Here is a 12,984-nt window from a genome sequence, read left to right as displayed (position 1 = left end):
ATTAAGGATATTTACCTGCACACACATGGGATATAGTAATTTTTTATTGATATTTAACTTTTCTCTGTTTTTAAAATTTAATATTTTAATATTTGTTTTTATAGTGATGATTGCCATCATTTTGGATTAGAGGAGCCTAACTTCTCTCTGGCTTACAGTACCTCTAAAGACATTGAGAGCTGTGCACAAACTTGGGCCCTTTATGAAGAGTTTCAGCAAGGATTTCAGGAAATGGCCAATGAGGACTGGATTACTTTTCGGTTTGATTAAAAAGCAATATTTAGATTATAATTTGGTAGTTTGATTTTTGAATGTAAATTTTAAGATGTGTTTTTGGTATTTTATAGGACTAAGACATATCTGTTTGAGGAATTTTTGATGAATTGGCATGACAAATTAAGGAATATGGAAGAACATTCAGGGATGACAGTGAAATTACAATCAGAAGTTGACAAATATCAGGTAAGATTGTTTTGTGTATTCTGCTAATTGAAAATGATGTTGGGCCGGGCTCGGTGGCTCAGTCTGTAATCCCGCGCCTTTGGGAGGCTGAGGTGAGTGGATTGCCTGAGCCCGCGGGTTCGAGACCCGCCTGGGCAGCGAGACCTCATCTCTACAATAAATCAAAAGAAAATCAGCCAGGAGTGGTAGTGCATTCCTGTAATTCCAGCTACTCGGAAGGCTGAGGTGGAAGGCTGAGGCGGAAGGATCGCCGGAGCCCAGCGAGGCTGCGGTGGCCGGAAGCGGCCACTACACTCCAGTCTGGGCGACAGAGTGAGACTCCAACTCAAAAAATAAAAAAAATAAAAAGAAACTGATGATGTTGGGAGTTTTCATTTATCTTTTTATTATATAGTGCCTGAATTATAATTTTAGTTTATTTATTTTCCAATTAAATTATTTCATTGCATGAAGAAAATAAGAAACATAGAATAAACCATAGAAATGATTGATATTTCTGCTGCCAGTTAGAAAGAAGTTATAAGTAAGAAATTTATGATTAAAGTGAAAAAAATAGAGATTTATACATCCTAGCGCAACATGAGTCATATCCTAAAATAATAAAAAATAGAAATATTTTTTGTGAAGTTTTAAAATACAGAGAACTGCAAAAAGTAATTTGTATGTATTTAGAGCAATGTTTAATAAAAAGTTTTATACAGTTATGTTTGGGAATATGATTTAACGATTTTTAAACAAGATGATGGCATATTTAAAATTTTGGATGATAATTGCCATAAAAGTAAATACTAATGTAATGCATGTTTTGCTAATATATATGTATTGTGTATTTACATATACCTTTTTATTTTTTTATTTTTTAACAGATTGTAATTCCTATCTTGAAATATGTGAGAGGGGAGCATCTGTCTCCAGATCACTGGCTTGACCTTTTTCGTCTACTTGGCCTTCCGAGGGGGACTAGTCTAGAGAAATTACTGTTTGGTGATTTGCTCAGAGTTGCTGACACAATTGTAGCCAAAGCTGCAGACCTTAAAGTATGAATCATGTATATAAATATTTCATAAATCTGATCTTTAAGTTCAATTTTGCTTCATATTTTTGTTGTTTAAGAAAAATAGCAACTTAGCTTTTTTCTTCCCTTAAAATAGTGATGGTATTTCATTATTTCGTTACTAATGCATCCAAATCTGTCTGGCATTGTGCATGTGGATATGAAAACAATGCAGCTGAAATCTCTTCTTTGTGAGGGAAAAAATATGAAATACCAAAAAAGTGTTCCTTCAAGAAGGAGTCAGTTTTAATTGAAAAAAGGCAAATACAGATCATTTTGTATAAAATACATTTAAAATCATGTGATATGTTACAAATAGAAGCCAGGGGATACAGAATTTGAGACTAAACCAAGAGCCAGTTTGCTAATCAAGTTTAGAAAAGGTCTCAGATAAAAGTAAGAGTTGTCACAATTCTTGGCAGACTTTCTATGTTGCATCTATCTGACTATTCAAAAATATAAAGACTCTTGATATACTTCCTATCCAAAAAGTAAATCTTCACATTTGTTAGTAGTCCTGGAACATGTTTAGATAATCTTGAGACGTTATAAAGAATGCCTTCTCCAGGAGATAACTTTAGTTGATTGTTAATCATTTTAGATGTATCAGAATTTACAGTAACATTTCTGAAGTTCTGCTTTACCAATTCTTGGCCTTTTGATATACAAAACTTTAAATAAGTCAGATTTGTTTTGTCTTTTGTGATGGTTGCTTGAATTTTCTGCTTTTCTTGTCTAGAAGTAAAAAAGTATAGGTAGAACTTTGTATATACTTTGACCAGGTGAACCAGGATATTTAGTATCTAATATGCTTTGGTACAGTAGCCAGTAATTCTCTTGGATTACATGTAAAATATATCTACTTAATTTATTTTTTGCCCATGATGGAAAGCCAGATAAAATATATTTTCTTATAAAATGTATTTTTAATGACTTACTTGTGTGATGAAATTAATTAATATTGAAATAAATATGGCTATTTTGTGTTAAATAGGATTTAAATAGTCGGGCACAAGGTGAAGTTACAATCAGAGAAGCTTTACGTGAACTTGATCTTTGGGGAGTTGGAGCAGTGTTTACATTGACTGATTATGAAGACAGCCAAAGTCGAACTATCAAGCTGATTAAAGACTGGAAAGATACAGTAAATCAGGTTGGAGATAACCGATGCCTTCTTCAGTCCTTAAAGGATTCTCCTTATTATAAGGGATTTGAAGATAAAGTGTCAGTTTGGGAAAAAAAACTTGCAACATTAGATGAGTACCTGCAGAATTTAAATCATATTCAGAGAAAATGGGTATATTTGGAACCCATTTTTGGCCGAGGGGCATTGCCAAAAGAACAGACACGCTTCAACAGAGTTGATGAAGATTTTAGGTCAGTAAAACCATGTACAACATAGACACATATGACAGTTTTTTGCTCATTCATATTTTGAAGTGCTAAATACAAGCTTTACTTGTACATTGGTGTTCTCTGTGTATTCAGCCTCTTTCTCTGGTGGGTCCTTTGAGAAGCTGTTACTCTCATTCAAGCATTTTTATTTTTTGAACCATTTTGGTTTGGTCACTGTCATTACCATTCTACCTAATATACATATATATACACTTCCTAAAATCACCAGTTACCTTTCTATTTTAAATTCAGTGGACAGTTTTCATTTCTTATTTTACTTTATTTCTCAGTAGTATTTAAAAGGACTGAGTGTTTCTTTTTCTTGTTAAGTCTGTTCTTTCCCTTGGCTTCTATGACGTTATCCTGTCTTGGTTTTCTGACAATCTCTCTGGTCTCCTGCTAGTACCTAGTTCTCTGCTCTCTCCACATCTTCAACCTTCAGTCCGTTTCTCACTTTGTACTCTCTCGCTAGGTCATCTCAGCCACTCTCAGTGTCAGTTTTCTTCTGTTTGCTGAGGTCTCCTCCACTGATATGAACAGCCCATATTTCTCTTCTGAGCTTCAAATCTACTGAGGATTCTCAGCCAATAGGTCAAAACTGAATTCACGAGCTTACTCCCCAGTAATTGCGCAACATTTTTCTCTTTCTATTCCTGTCTTGCTATGTGGCATCATGTATTTGCTGAAAGCAGGAGTGTGTTGGACATCTTTGATCTCTTCCTCTCCCTCCTTTCTATACACAATTAAGTTACCAAATTTTGTATCTGTTTACTTACCTACTGTATCTTGAATCGAACACCTTTTCTATCCGAGCTTCTTCCATTCTGTTTTGAAATTCCTTATTCTCTCACTTGGACTACTGCATCCTGATTTGATCTTGCATATAAGTTTTTCACACAACAGCCAGAGCAATTGTTTAAAAATGCAGTGTCAGCACTTCTTTCTTTGACTCTGGTGAGTAAAACTTTAAATGGTTTCCCATTGCTCCAGAGATAAAGCATGAACTCCTCGTTGCTTAGTTCTTTCTTTTTCTTGTGCTGCTCTCCTTTGTGTTTTGGTGACTCGGCCTTTAGTTCCTCAGACGTGAACAGCTCTTTCCCAGGATTTTTGCCAGAAACTCCTTCCTGCTCATTGGCTTTTTACTCATCACTCGTTTATCAGCTGAAAGCATTTCCTCAAAGAAGTCTTAGGTTATAGATTGCCTGTTAGCCACTTTGTGCTTTTCTTCTTAGTATTTGTCACAATTTTAGTTAAACATTTTGAGAAATTATTTTAATGTCTTTCTCTTCACTGTATCATTAACTCTATGGGGTAGGGCTTCATTTTTGTTCAGTAAATGAATATATAAGATAATTTGTAATGTGGGAATTTAAAAATGGTAATGGGATGTTATTATTTTTTGGCATTATTTATTAGAGGCATAATGATATATTACTGTTATGATAGTGTTATCTCTAGTTTGTTTCAAGCAGTCAAAAAAATGTAATCTCCCTCTCTTAGCCATAAAATTGTTAAAATAGATGTGAAAATAATTTTTTTTTCTTTTGTAGATCTATAATGTCCGACATCAAGAAGGACAACAGAGTCACAACATTAACTACTCATGCAGGAATCAGAAATTCTCTACTAACGATTCTTGATCAGCTTCAGAGATGTCAGAAATCATTAAATGAATTTTTGGAGGCATGTTTTTTTAAGAAACTCTATATGTAAATTGTAAAGTAATTAATATCTTAATTATTTAAAAAGAGAAAGCTATTTTCTTGTTTTTATTTTTATTAGGAAAAACGGTCAGCATTCCCAAGATTTTATTTCATTGGTGATGATGATTTATTAGAAATATTGGGCCAGTCTACCAACCCATCAGTGATTCAGTCTCATCTTAAGAAGCTATTTGCTGGTAGGAGTCAACATTTATTTGACAAATATTAATGAATTTCATCTATGTGCCAGGCCTAATTTTAGGCTTTTAGACTATTGAATTAAATATAGTTCATCCACTCAAATAACTTACAGTTTAATGGGGGAGACAAAGTTGTAAGTTTACACATTCAATACAGTGTGACAATTTCTGTGATTGACATACGCATGTGTACATCTGGGAGGGCATTTAGCTGAGATGTAGGGCATCATGGAGAAGGCGACAGCTATGATGAGATCTGAGGAATGCATAGACAGGCAGAGGGAAGACTGTGCAGAGGCCTGGAGTGAAGGAGATCATGCCCCTTCATTGCTGAGTTGAAGGTCTCCTGAGAGACATCCAACGCGATATCGTCAGCGGAGAGACCTGGATGAGGCTGTGGGGTTGGGAATCATTGTGCAGAGGCGACACTTGAGCTATGGGGGTGGGTGAGAGCACTTGGAGGAAAGTGTGGTTAGCCGTGTGCTTTGATGTTGCTGAGCCACTTCCATGGGTTATTTATTAGCGGCACATAGAATAGATTGGTTGTAAAAATGATGACTTACTTTCTCAAACTATTTCATTGCTTGAAAAGAGCAAGCAAACGAGTCTATGTGTAGAGCAAGCAGCTCTATGGAAAGAGCTATAGTTTTTTTCAAAGTGAATTTAAGAAGTGAAAGATTTCCATTATTTTTGCTTATAATCAGGGTTCAACAAAATGTAGCCCATGGACCAAATCTGGCTCACTACCTGTTGTTCTGCAAATAAAGTTTTGTTGAAACATAACTATGCCTGGTAGTTTATGTATTGTCTGTGGCTGTTTTTATGTTGTGAGTGCAGACTTGAGTTGTAGACAGATCGTAGGGCCCATTAAATTTAAGATGTTTACTCTCTGGCCTTTGCAGAAATGTTTACCGACTCCTGTGTATCTGAAGGCATAGGATGGTTAAATCTATAACTTTGATTTGGGCGATGGGAAGTGTTGAAAGAGCTCTTGAAATCCAAAGGCGTGCATTTAAGCTCTGTCTCTGCTAGTTATTACTCAGTACTCATTTACCTTTCTAAAATTTAGTTTTCTTTATATTGCAAATGATAACTTAGGTTTTTTCCTGAAGAGCAGAAGGAGGTAATATGTTTTAAGTTTTTTACATACATAAAGTGGGATGTCAGTTCAAATGGGGAAGGGTCGTTTTATTTGTCCTCCCTTTTCCCCTTATCTTTTTGTCTCTTGTCTAAGCTCTCTATAATGATGTTGGTACTACCTCTTCTAGGAAAGTGATTTTAGTACTTTAAAAATAACTTTACTGACATAATTTACACATCATACATGCTTATATTGTAAGTGTATGGTTTGATGAGTTTTGACACATATATTCACTTGTTTAACTACCACTCCAGACAAGATAGAAAACGTTTTCCTTTCCATCAACAGAGAGAGTTTCTCAGGCTCCTGGGGTCATTTCCACCCTCTTCTCTTCCTGCTTCACTCTGTTCCAGGAAGCACTGATCTGATTCCTATCACTGTAGATTAGTTTCTGCCGTTTCTAGAAGTATATTTAAGTAAATTATCAGTCTGCATTATTATTATTATTATTTTTGAGTCAGTCTCTATCTGTCGCCTAGGTTGGAGTGCAATGGCATGATTATGGCTACTGCAACCTCGACTTCTGGGCTCAGGCTATCCTTCCACCTCAACATTCCAAGTAGCTGGGACTACAGGCACATGCCATAATGCCCAGCTAATTTTTTTTTAACTATAGAGATGAAATCTTGCTAAGTTGCCTAGGCTGGTCTTGAACCCCTGGGCCCAGGAAGTCCTCTCACCCTTTCCTCCCAAAGTGCTGGAATTAAAGGCATGAGCCACTGCCCTGGCAATCGGTCTATATTCTTATGCACTAATTTGTGTCTGGCATTTTTTGCTCAGCATATTTTCTTGAGATACTTAAAATTATATTTCACTCCTATTCTTTGCTGAATAGTATTCCATTGTTTGAATATACCACAGTTTATCCATTTAGCTGTTGATGGACATTTGGGTTATTTCCAGTTTTTGGCTATCATAAATAAAGCTGTTGTGAACATTCATGCAAGTCTTTTTGTGGATATATGTTTTGTTTCTATTGGATCAATATGTACTTGTGGAATTCCTAAGTCATTTAGTAAGTATATGTTTAATTTTTAAAGAAATTGCCAAGTCATTTTCCAGAGAGATTGTAACATTTTAGACTCCTACCAAAAGGGTATTAGTTAGGACATTTCTTACTGATTGATTAGTGTGCATTTGTTGAGAAGGTTGCCTAAAATTGTTTCTGGAAAATGGTGGGAATGAATGAATTAAGAGACCTACAGATATCTAAATGCACAGTAAAACTACCAATGAGTTGTGTCATGAATAGTTTGTATTGATAAGAAATATTTTAAAATAATGATAAGAATATCGATCAAGAAAGTGATTTTTTTCTCACTAGGACATTTAAATACTAGGAACACTACATATTATGTGAGATACATTATAATTCTATTACATTATAATATATATTATGGGTTACATATTATATATTGTGATATACATAGATCTAGTAATTATATTTTTAATCCTTTTGCATTTAAATCGTTGCTTTTGGTATTACAGGTATTAACAGTGTATGCTTTGATGAAGAATCAAAACATATAACAGCAATGAAGTCTTTAGAGGGAGAAGTTGTACCTTTTAAAAATAAAGTTCTTCTATCAAATAATGTAGAAGTAAGCAATTCTTTTTTAAATATGTAAATAAAAAGAATTAAGTATGTGAACTTTGTATAAGAAATAGTTTAGGAGAGTAAAATTGGTCAATTTAGATCTTTTAGGAAATTCATCTCATATCTTTTATTAGGCTTAAAGTGTTTTGATGTTAAAAACAATATCACATTTCATTTTTTGGAAGGCTGCATGTAATTATGAAAAGAACACTGGCTTTGAGAAAAAAAGATTTGGGTGTTAATCTTAGCTCTACAACTTATTAGGGTATTAATCTTAACTCCACAACTTTATTAGCTGTGTGAATTAGAGACTTAGTTTTCTTATCAGCAAATGGGAATCTCAGTACAGGTTGAGCATCTATTGTCCAAAATGCTTGGGACCAGACGTCTTTCAGATTTCTGAGTTTGTTGGATTTTGGAATATTTGCATTTTACTGGTTTAGCATCCCTAATCTAAAATTCAGAATGCTCCAATAAGCATTTCCTTTGATGATCATATCTAGTTCAACAAGTTTCTGATTTTGAAACATTTTTGAATTTCAGATTTTTGGATTAGAGATGTTCAACTCTATCTGTTGCAAAGACTTTCTGTTGAAAATTGAATTAGATACTGGGCTTTAAATCAATATACCATATAGTGCTTGCAACATAAGTATTCAAGAAATTTTAGCTATCTTGACTTTTTAAAATACAAATTGTACAAGATGATTCGGGTGAACAAGTAAGCTTGAAACAAGTGCATTTATAGAACAACTATCATTCTGCAGGCCTGAAAGTGAATGATCAAAGGCCTATTATAGGCATACAGCTAAAACCAACCAGCAATAGGTTGCATCACATTAATTGTAATTTTCCGGTCCCAAAATTATCTTCTAACTAATAATTAGGACCATGCTTTATCATGTGCATATCTTTCTTTTAATTTTTATTTTAAAGATGTGGGGTACAATTCAGGGTTAAGTATATAAGTTGTCATTATATAAAGCTTGGGCCTCCCTTTGGTCCCCACTTTGCCTGGTTTGGGATCAGGTATCTTTACTGATGTTGTGTCCCTCCCCAACCCTGGCCATATCCCGTTACTGCCAATCCTTTTCTTACAGTATTATGGTAAATGTTCAGGGTCCGCATATGAGTGAGAACATGTGGTACTCTGTTCTTTGTTTCTGTGATAGATCAGTAAGTATCATGGTCTCTAAATCCATTCACGTTGCTACAAAGTCCATATGTTTATCCTTCTTTATGGCTGTGTAATATTCCATTGTGTATATGTACCACATTTTTTTTTATCCAGTCCAGTTTCGATGGGCAGCATGCTTGGTTCCATGTTTTTGCTATTTTGAATAGTGCTGCAATAAACATGCATGTGCAGGTACCTTTTTTGTAGAATGATTTGAGTTCCTCCAGGTATATTCCCAGTAGGGGGATTGCCGGGTTATATGGAAGGTCAATGTCTAATTCTTTTAGAAATCGACAAAGAGGTTGAACTAGTTTGCATTCCCACCAGCAATGTAGAAGAATTCCTTTTTTTCAACATCCTCACCAGCACCTGTTGTTGTTTGTTTTATTAATGATGACCATTCTTACTGGGGTTAGGTGGCTTCTCAGTGTGGTTTTGATATGCATTTCTTTCATGATTACTGAGGCTGAGCACTTTTTCCTGTGTCTGTTGGCTGCCCATATATGTTCTTTTGAGAAGTGTCTATTCATGTCTGTCTCCCACTTTTTAATGGAGCTGTTTGTTTTTTTTCCTCTCCACATGTTTGAGTTTCTTAGAGATCCTGGATGTTAGGCCTTTGTCAGATATACAGTTGGCAAGTATTTTTCCCATTCTGTGGGTTGTCTCCCCACTTTTGATGTTTTTTTGCTTTGCAGCGGCTATTCAGTGTGATGAAGTCCCAATTGCCTATCTTACCTCTCATGGCCAGGGCACTTTGGGTTTTGATCAGGAATTGGTTGCCAGTTCCAATTTCTATAAGGGTATTGTCTACATTTTCTAAGATTCTTATAGTTGAAGGTTTTATGTTTAGGTCTTTGATCCATATAGAGTTGATTTTTGTGTATGGTGATAGGTAGGGGTCCTGTTTCAATCTTGTGCATGTGGTCAGCTAGTTTTCCCAGCATCATTTACTGAATAGGTTCTTCTCTCCCTAGTGGTTGTTAGTGGAGGCTTTGTTGAAGATGAGTTGGTTGAGAAATTGAGGTTTTGCTTCTGGAATCTCTGTCCTGTTCCATTGGTCCATATACCTATTCTTGTACCAATACCAGGCTGTTTTGGTTATTGTAGCCTTATAATAAAGTTTAAAGACTGGAAGTATGATACTTCCTGCTTTGTTTCTTTTGCGAGGATTGTTTTAGCTATTCGTGGTCATTTATATTTCCATTTGAATTTCTTTATTGTTTTTTCCAGGTCTGAGAAGAATGGTGTTGGTAATTTAATTGATATTGTGGTGAATCTGTAGATTGCCTTTGGTAGGATGGACATCTCAACAATGTTGATTCTTCCAATCCATGAGCATGGAATAGTTTTTCATTTGTTTGTGTCTTCTTGGATTTCTTTGAGCAGTGTTTTGTAGTTCTCATTGTAAAGGTCTTTCACTTTTCTGGTTAGGAAGATGCTGACGTATTTCATTTTTTTGTGTGACTATTGTGAATGGGATTGTGATTTTTATTTGGTTCTCTGCCTGCTTGCTGTTGGTGTATAAGAACGCAACTGTCTTTTGCACTTTTATTTTTACCCCGAGACTTTGCCAAAGTCCTTTATCAGTGAAAGCAGCTTATTGACAGATTTTCTTGGGTTTTTGAGGTATTATAGGATGATATCATTGGCAAAAGAGGGATAACTTAACTTCTTCTTTTCCCATTTGGATATCCCTGATTTCTTTCTCTTGTCTAATTGCTCTAGCTAGGACTTCCAACACAGTGTTGAACAAGAGGGGTGAGAGTGGTCAGCCTTGTCTTGTTCTGATTTTCAGGGGAAATATTTCCAGTTTCTGTGCATTTAGCAATATGCTATGCATTTATTGTAGATGGCATTTACTATTTTGAGGTATGTTCCTCTATGCCTAGGTGTTTGAGGGTTTTTAATCAAGAAGGGATACAAGATTTTATAAAAAACTTTTTTTGCATCTAATGATATAATCATGTGGTTCTTGTTTTTACATCTGTTGATGTATTTAATTACATTAATGGTCTTGTGAATGTTGAACCAGCCCTTCATCCTGGGGATGAAGCCTACCTGGTCATGGTGGATGATTTTTGAGATATGTTGTTGGATCTCATTTGCTAGAATCTTGGAGAATTTTTTGTCTGTGTTCATTAGGGATACTGGCCTGTAGTTCTCTTTTTTTGTTGGATCTTTACCCAGTTGAGTATTAGTGTGATGTTAGCTTTGTAAAATGAGTTGGTGCGCATTCTTTCTCAATTGCCTGGAATACTTTCAGTAGGATTTGTATCAGCTCTTCGTTGTACGTACTGTAGAATTCCGCTGGGAAGCCATCTTGTCCAGGTTTTTTTTTTTTTTTTTGGTGAGTAGTTTTCTTATGATGAAGTCAATTTCCTGGGTTGTTATTGGTCTATTTAATGTCTCAATATCTTCCTGTTTCAACCTTGGGATGTTGTGTGATGTCAAAAAGTCTTCCATTTTATTTTGGTTATCAAGTTTGATTCTATACAGGTGTGCATAGTGATCTCTGATAATCTTTTGTATTTCTTTGGGGTCAGTTGTGATTTGATCTTATTGTGTTTATTTGGACTTTTTCTCTCTTGGTCATTCTAGGTAGGGGTCCATCAGTCTTGCTTTTTCTTTCAAAGAACCAAAGTTAAGTTCGGGTTTTGGTGGACCTGTCTGTCCAGCTCTCTTAGGTGATTTGTTAGGCTGTTAAGCTGTGATCTTTCCATTTTCTTGATGTATGTTCATAGGGATATAAATTCCCCTCTTAGAGCTGTTCTCATGGCATCCCATAGGTTTTGGTAGGATGCCTCTTCATTTTCATTTATTTACAGGAATCTTTTAGTTTCTGTTTTGATTTCTGTGTTGACCCAGTAGTTGTTCAGCATCATGCTGTTTAGTGTCCATGTCTTTGTGGGTTTTGAGGGAATTTTGTCATTGTTAATATTTATTTTTATTCTACTGTGGTCTGAAAGGTGCATGGCAGTGTGTGATCCTATGAAATTTGGTTTTGCTTGATTTATGGCTGAGGATGTTTGATCTTGGAGTACATTCCATGTGGTGATGAGTAGAAAAATGTATATTCTTTTGTTGCTTTGTGGAGTATTTTGTAGGTATCTATTAAGTGCATTTGGTTGAGCATCAAGTTGAGGTTTTGGCTCTCTTTGTTGATTTTTTGCCTTGATGATCTGTCTGTGGTTGTTAGTGGGGTATTTAAGTCCCCAGCTGTAATAGTGTTAGAGTCAATATCTTTTTTTAGTTTACTTACTATTTGCTTTATAAACACTGGTACTTCTCTGTTGGGTTGCATGTATGTTTAGTTTGGATATTTCTTGTTGATGGATTCAACCTTTTATCATTATGTACTACCCTTCCATATGTTGTTAAATTTTTGATAGCTTAAGGGTTATTTTGTCTGATATTAAGATCGTGACTCCTGCCTTCTTTTGTGATCCATTCACCTGGAAACTCATTTTCCATTTACTAACTTTGAGTCTGTGAGCTTCCTTTATGGTGAGATAAGTTTCCTGATGCCGCTACTTATTAGGTCATGATTTTTTATCCAGTTTGCCATTCTGTGTCTTTTCATTGGTGCACTTAGTCCATTCACATTCAGGCTGATTATTGAAATGTGATCGTTTATCTCTGTCTTGAGGTTCTTATAAAATTTTTTTCTTTGTTTTCTTTTAGCTTTTGGGTTGATGCATGTGTATTTTTTTTCAAGTTTGCAGGCTTAATGTAGTCCCTGTTGATTCTCTGTTCTGCTGTTCTCTTGGGAAGTACGTAGTCATTCTTTTTTTTCTTTCTTCTGTGCCTAATACCTTTTAAGCATCTGTCATAGAGCTGGTCTGGAAGCTGCATAATCTCTTAGGGATTAGATGTCTGGGAAGGATTTTAGTTTTCCATCTCTGATGAAGCTGAGCTTCGCTGGGTAGGAAATTCTTGGTTGAAATTGTTTATCTTTGAGGACTTTGAATATTGAACTCCAGTCCTTTCTAGCTTGTAGTGTTTCTGCTGATAGGTCTGCTGCTTTTCTGATTGGTTTTCTCCAGTATGTAGTCTGACCTTTCTCTCTTGCTGCCTTTAGGATTTTTTCTTTTGTGCCTCCTTTTGTAGGTGAATTACTCTATGTTTAGGGGTTGGTCTTCTCATTTGATGTCTTGCAGGGGTTCTCTGTATCTCTTGTGTTTGGATGGTCACATATCTGGTGAGATGGGAAAAGTTTTCTTGGATAACCTCCTGGAATACTTGCTCCAAGGTATTC

General features: G+C 35.5%; 1 protein-coding gene across 1 annotated transcript in view; it reads left to right on the top strand.

Moving 5' to 3' along the window:
- DYNC2H1 (dynein cytoplasmic 2 heavy chain 1) overlaps positions 1-12,984 on the top strand; it is a gene marked incomplete at its 3' end in the record, with an annotated part of 198,461 nt that overhangs the window by 42,729 nt on the left and 142,748 nt on the right. Inside the window, exons 23-29 of the mRNA XM_008058276.2 lie at positions 105-260; positions 348-462; positions 1,329-1,499; positions 2,511-2,893; positions 4,462-4,594; positions 4,694-4,811; positions 7,444-7,556. Coding sequence (XP_008056467.1) covers positions 105-260; positions 348-462; positions 1,329-1,499; positions 2,511-2,893; positions 4,462-4,594; positions 4,694-4,811; positions 7,444-7,556 — 1,189 coding nt within the window. The remainder of the gene's footprint in view (positions 1-104; positions 261-347; positions 463-1,328; positions 1,500-2,510; positions 2,894-4,461; positions 4,595-4,693; positions 4,812-7,443; positions 7,557-12,984) is intronic.

This window comes from Carlito syrichta, unplaced genomic scaffold (genome assembly GCF_000164805.1).
Source record: "Carlito syrichta isolate Samal-C Ts95f unplaced genomic scaffold, Tarsius_syrichta-2.0.1 Scaffold303273, whole genome shotgun sequence".
NCBI classification, from domain to species: domain Eukaryota; kingdom Metazoa; phylum Chordata; class Mammalia; order Primates; family Tarsiidae; genus Carlito; species Carlito syrichta.
Note: the sequence above shows the minus strand (reverse complement) of the source record. Positions and strands in the feature narration are given on the sequence as shown.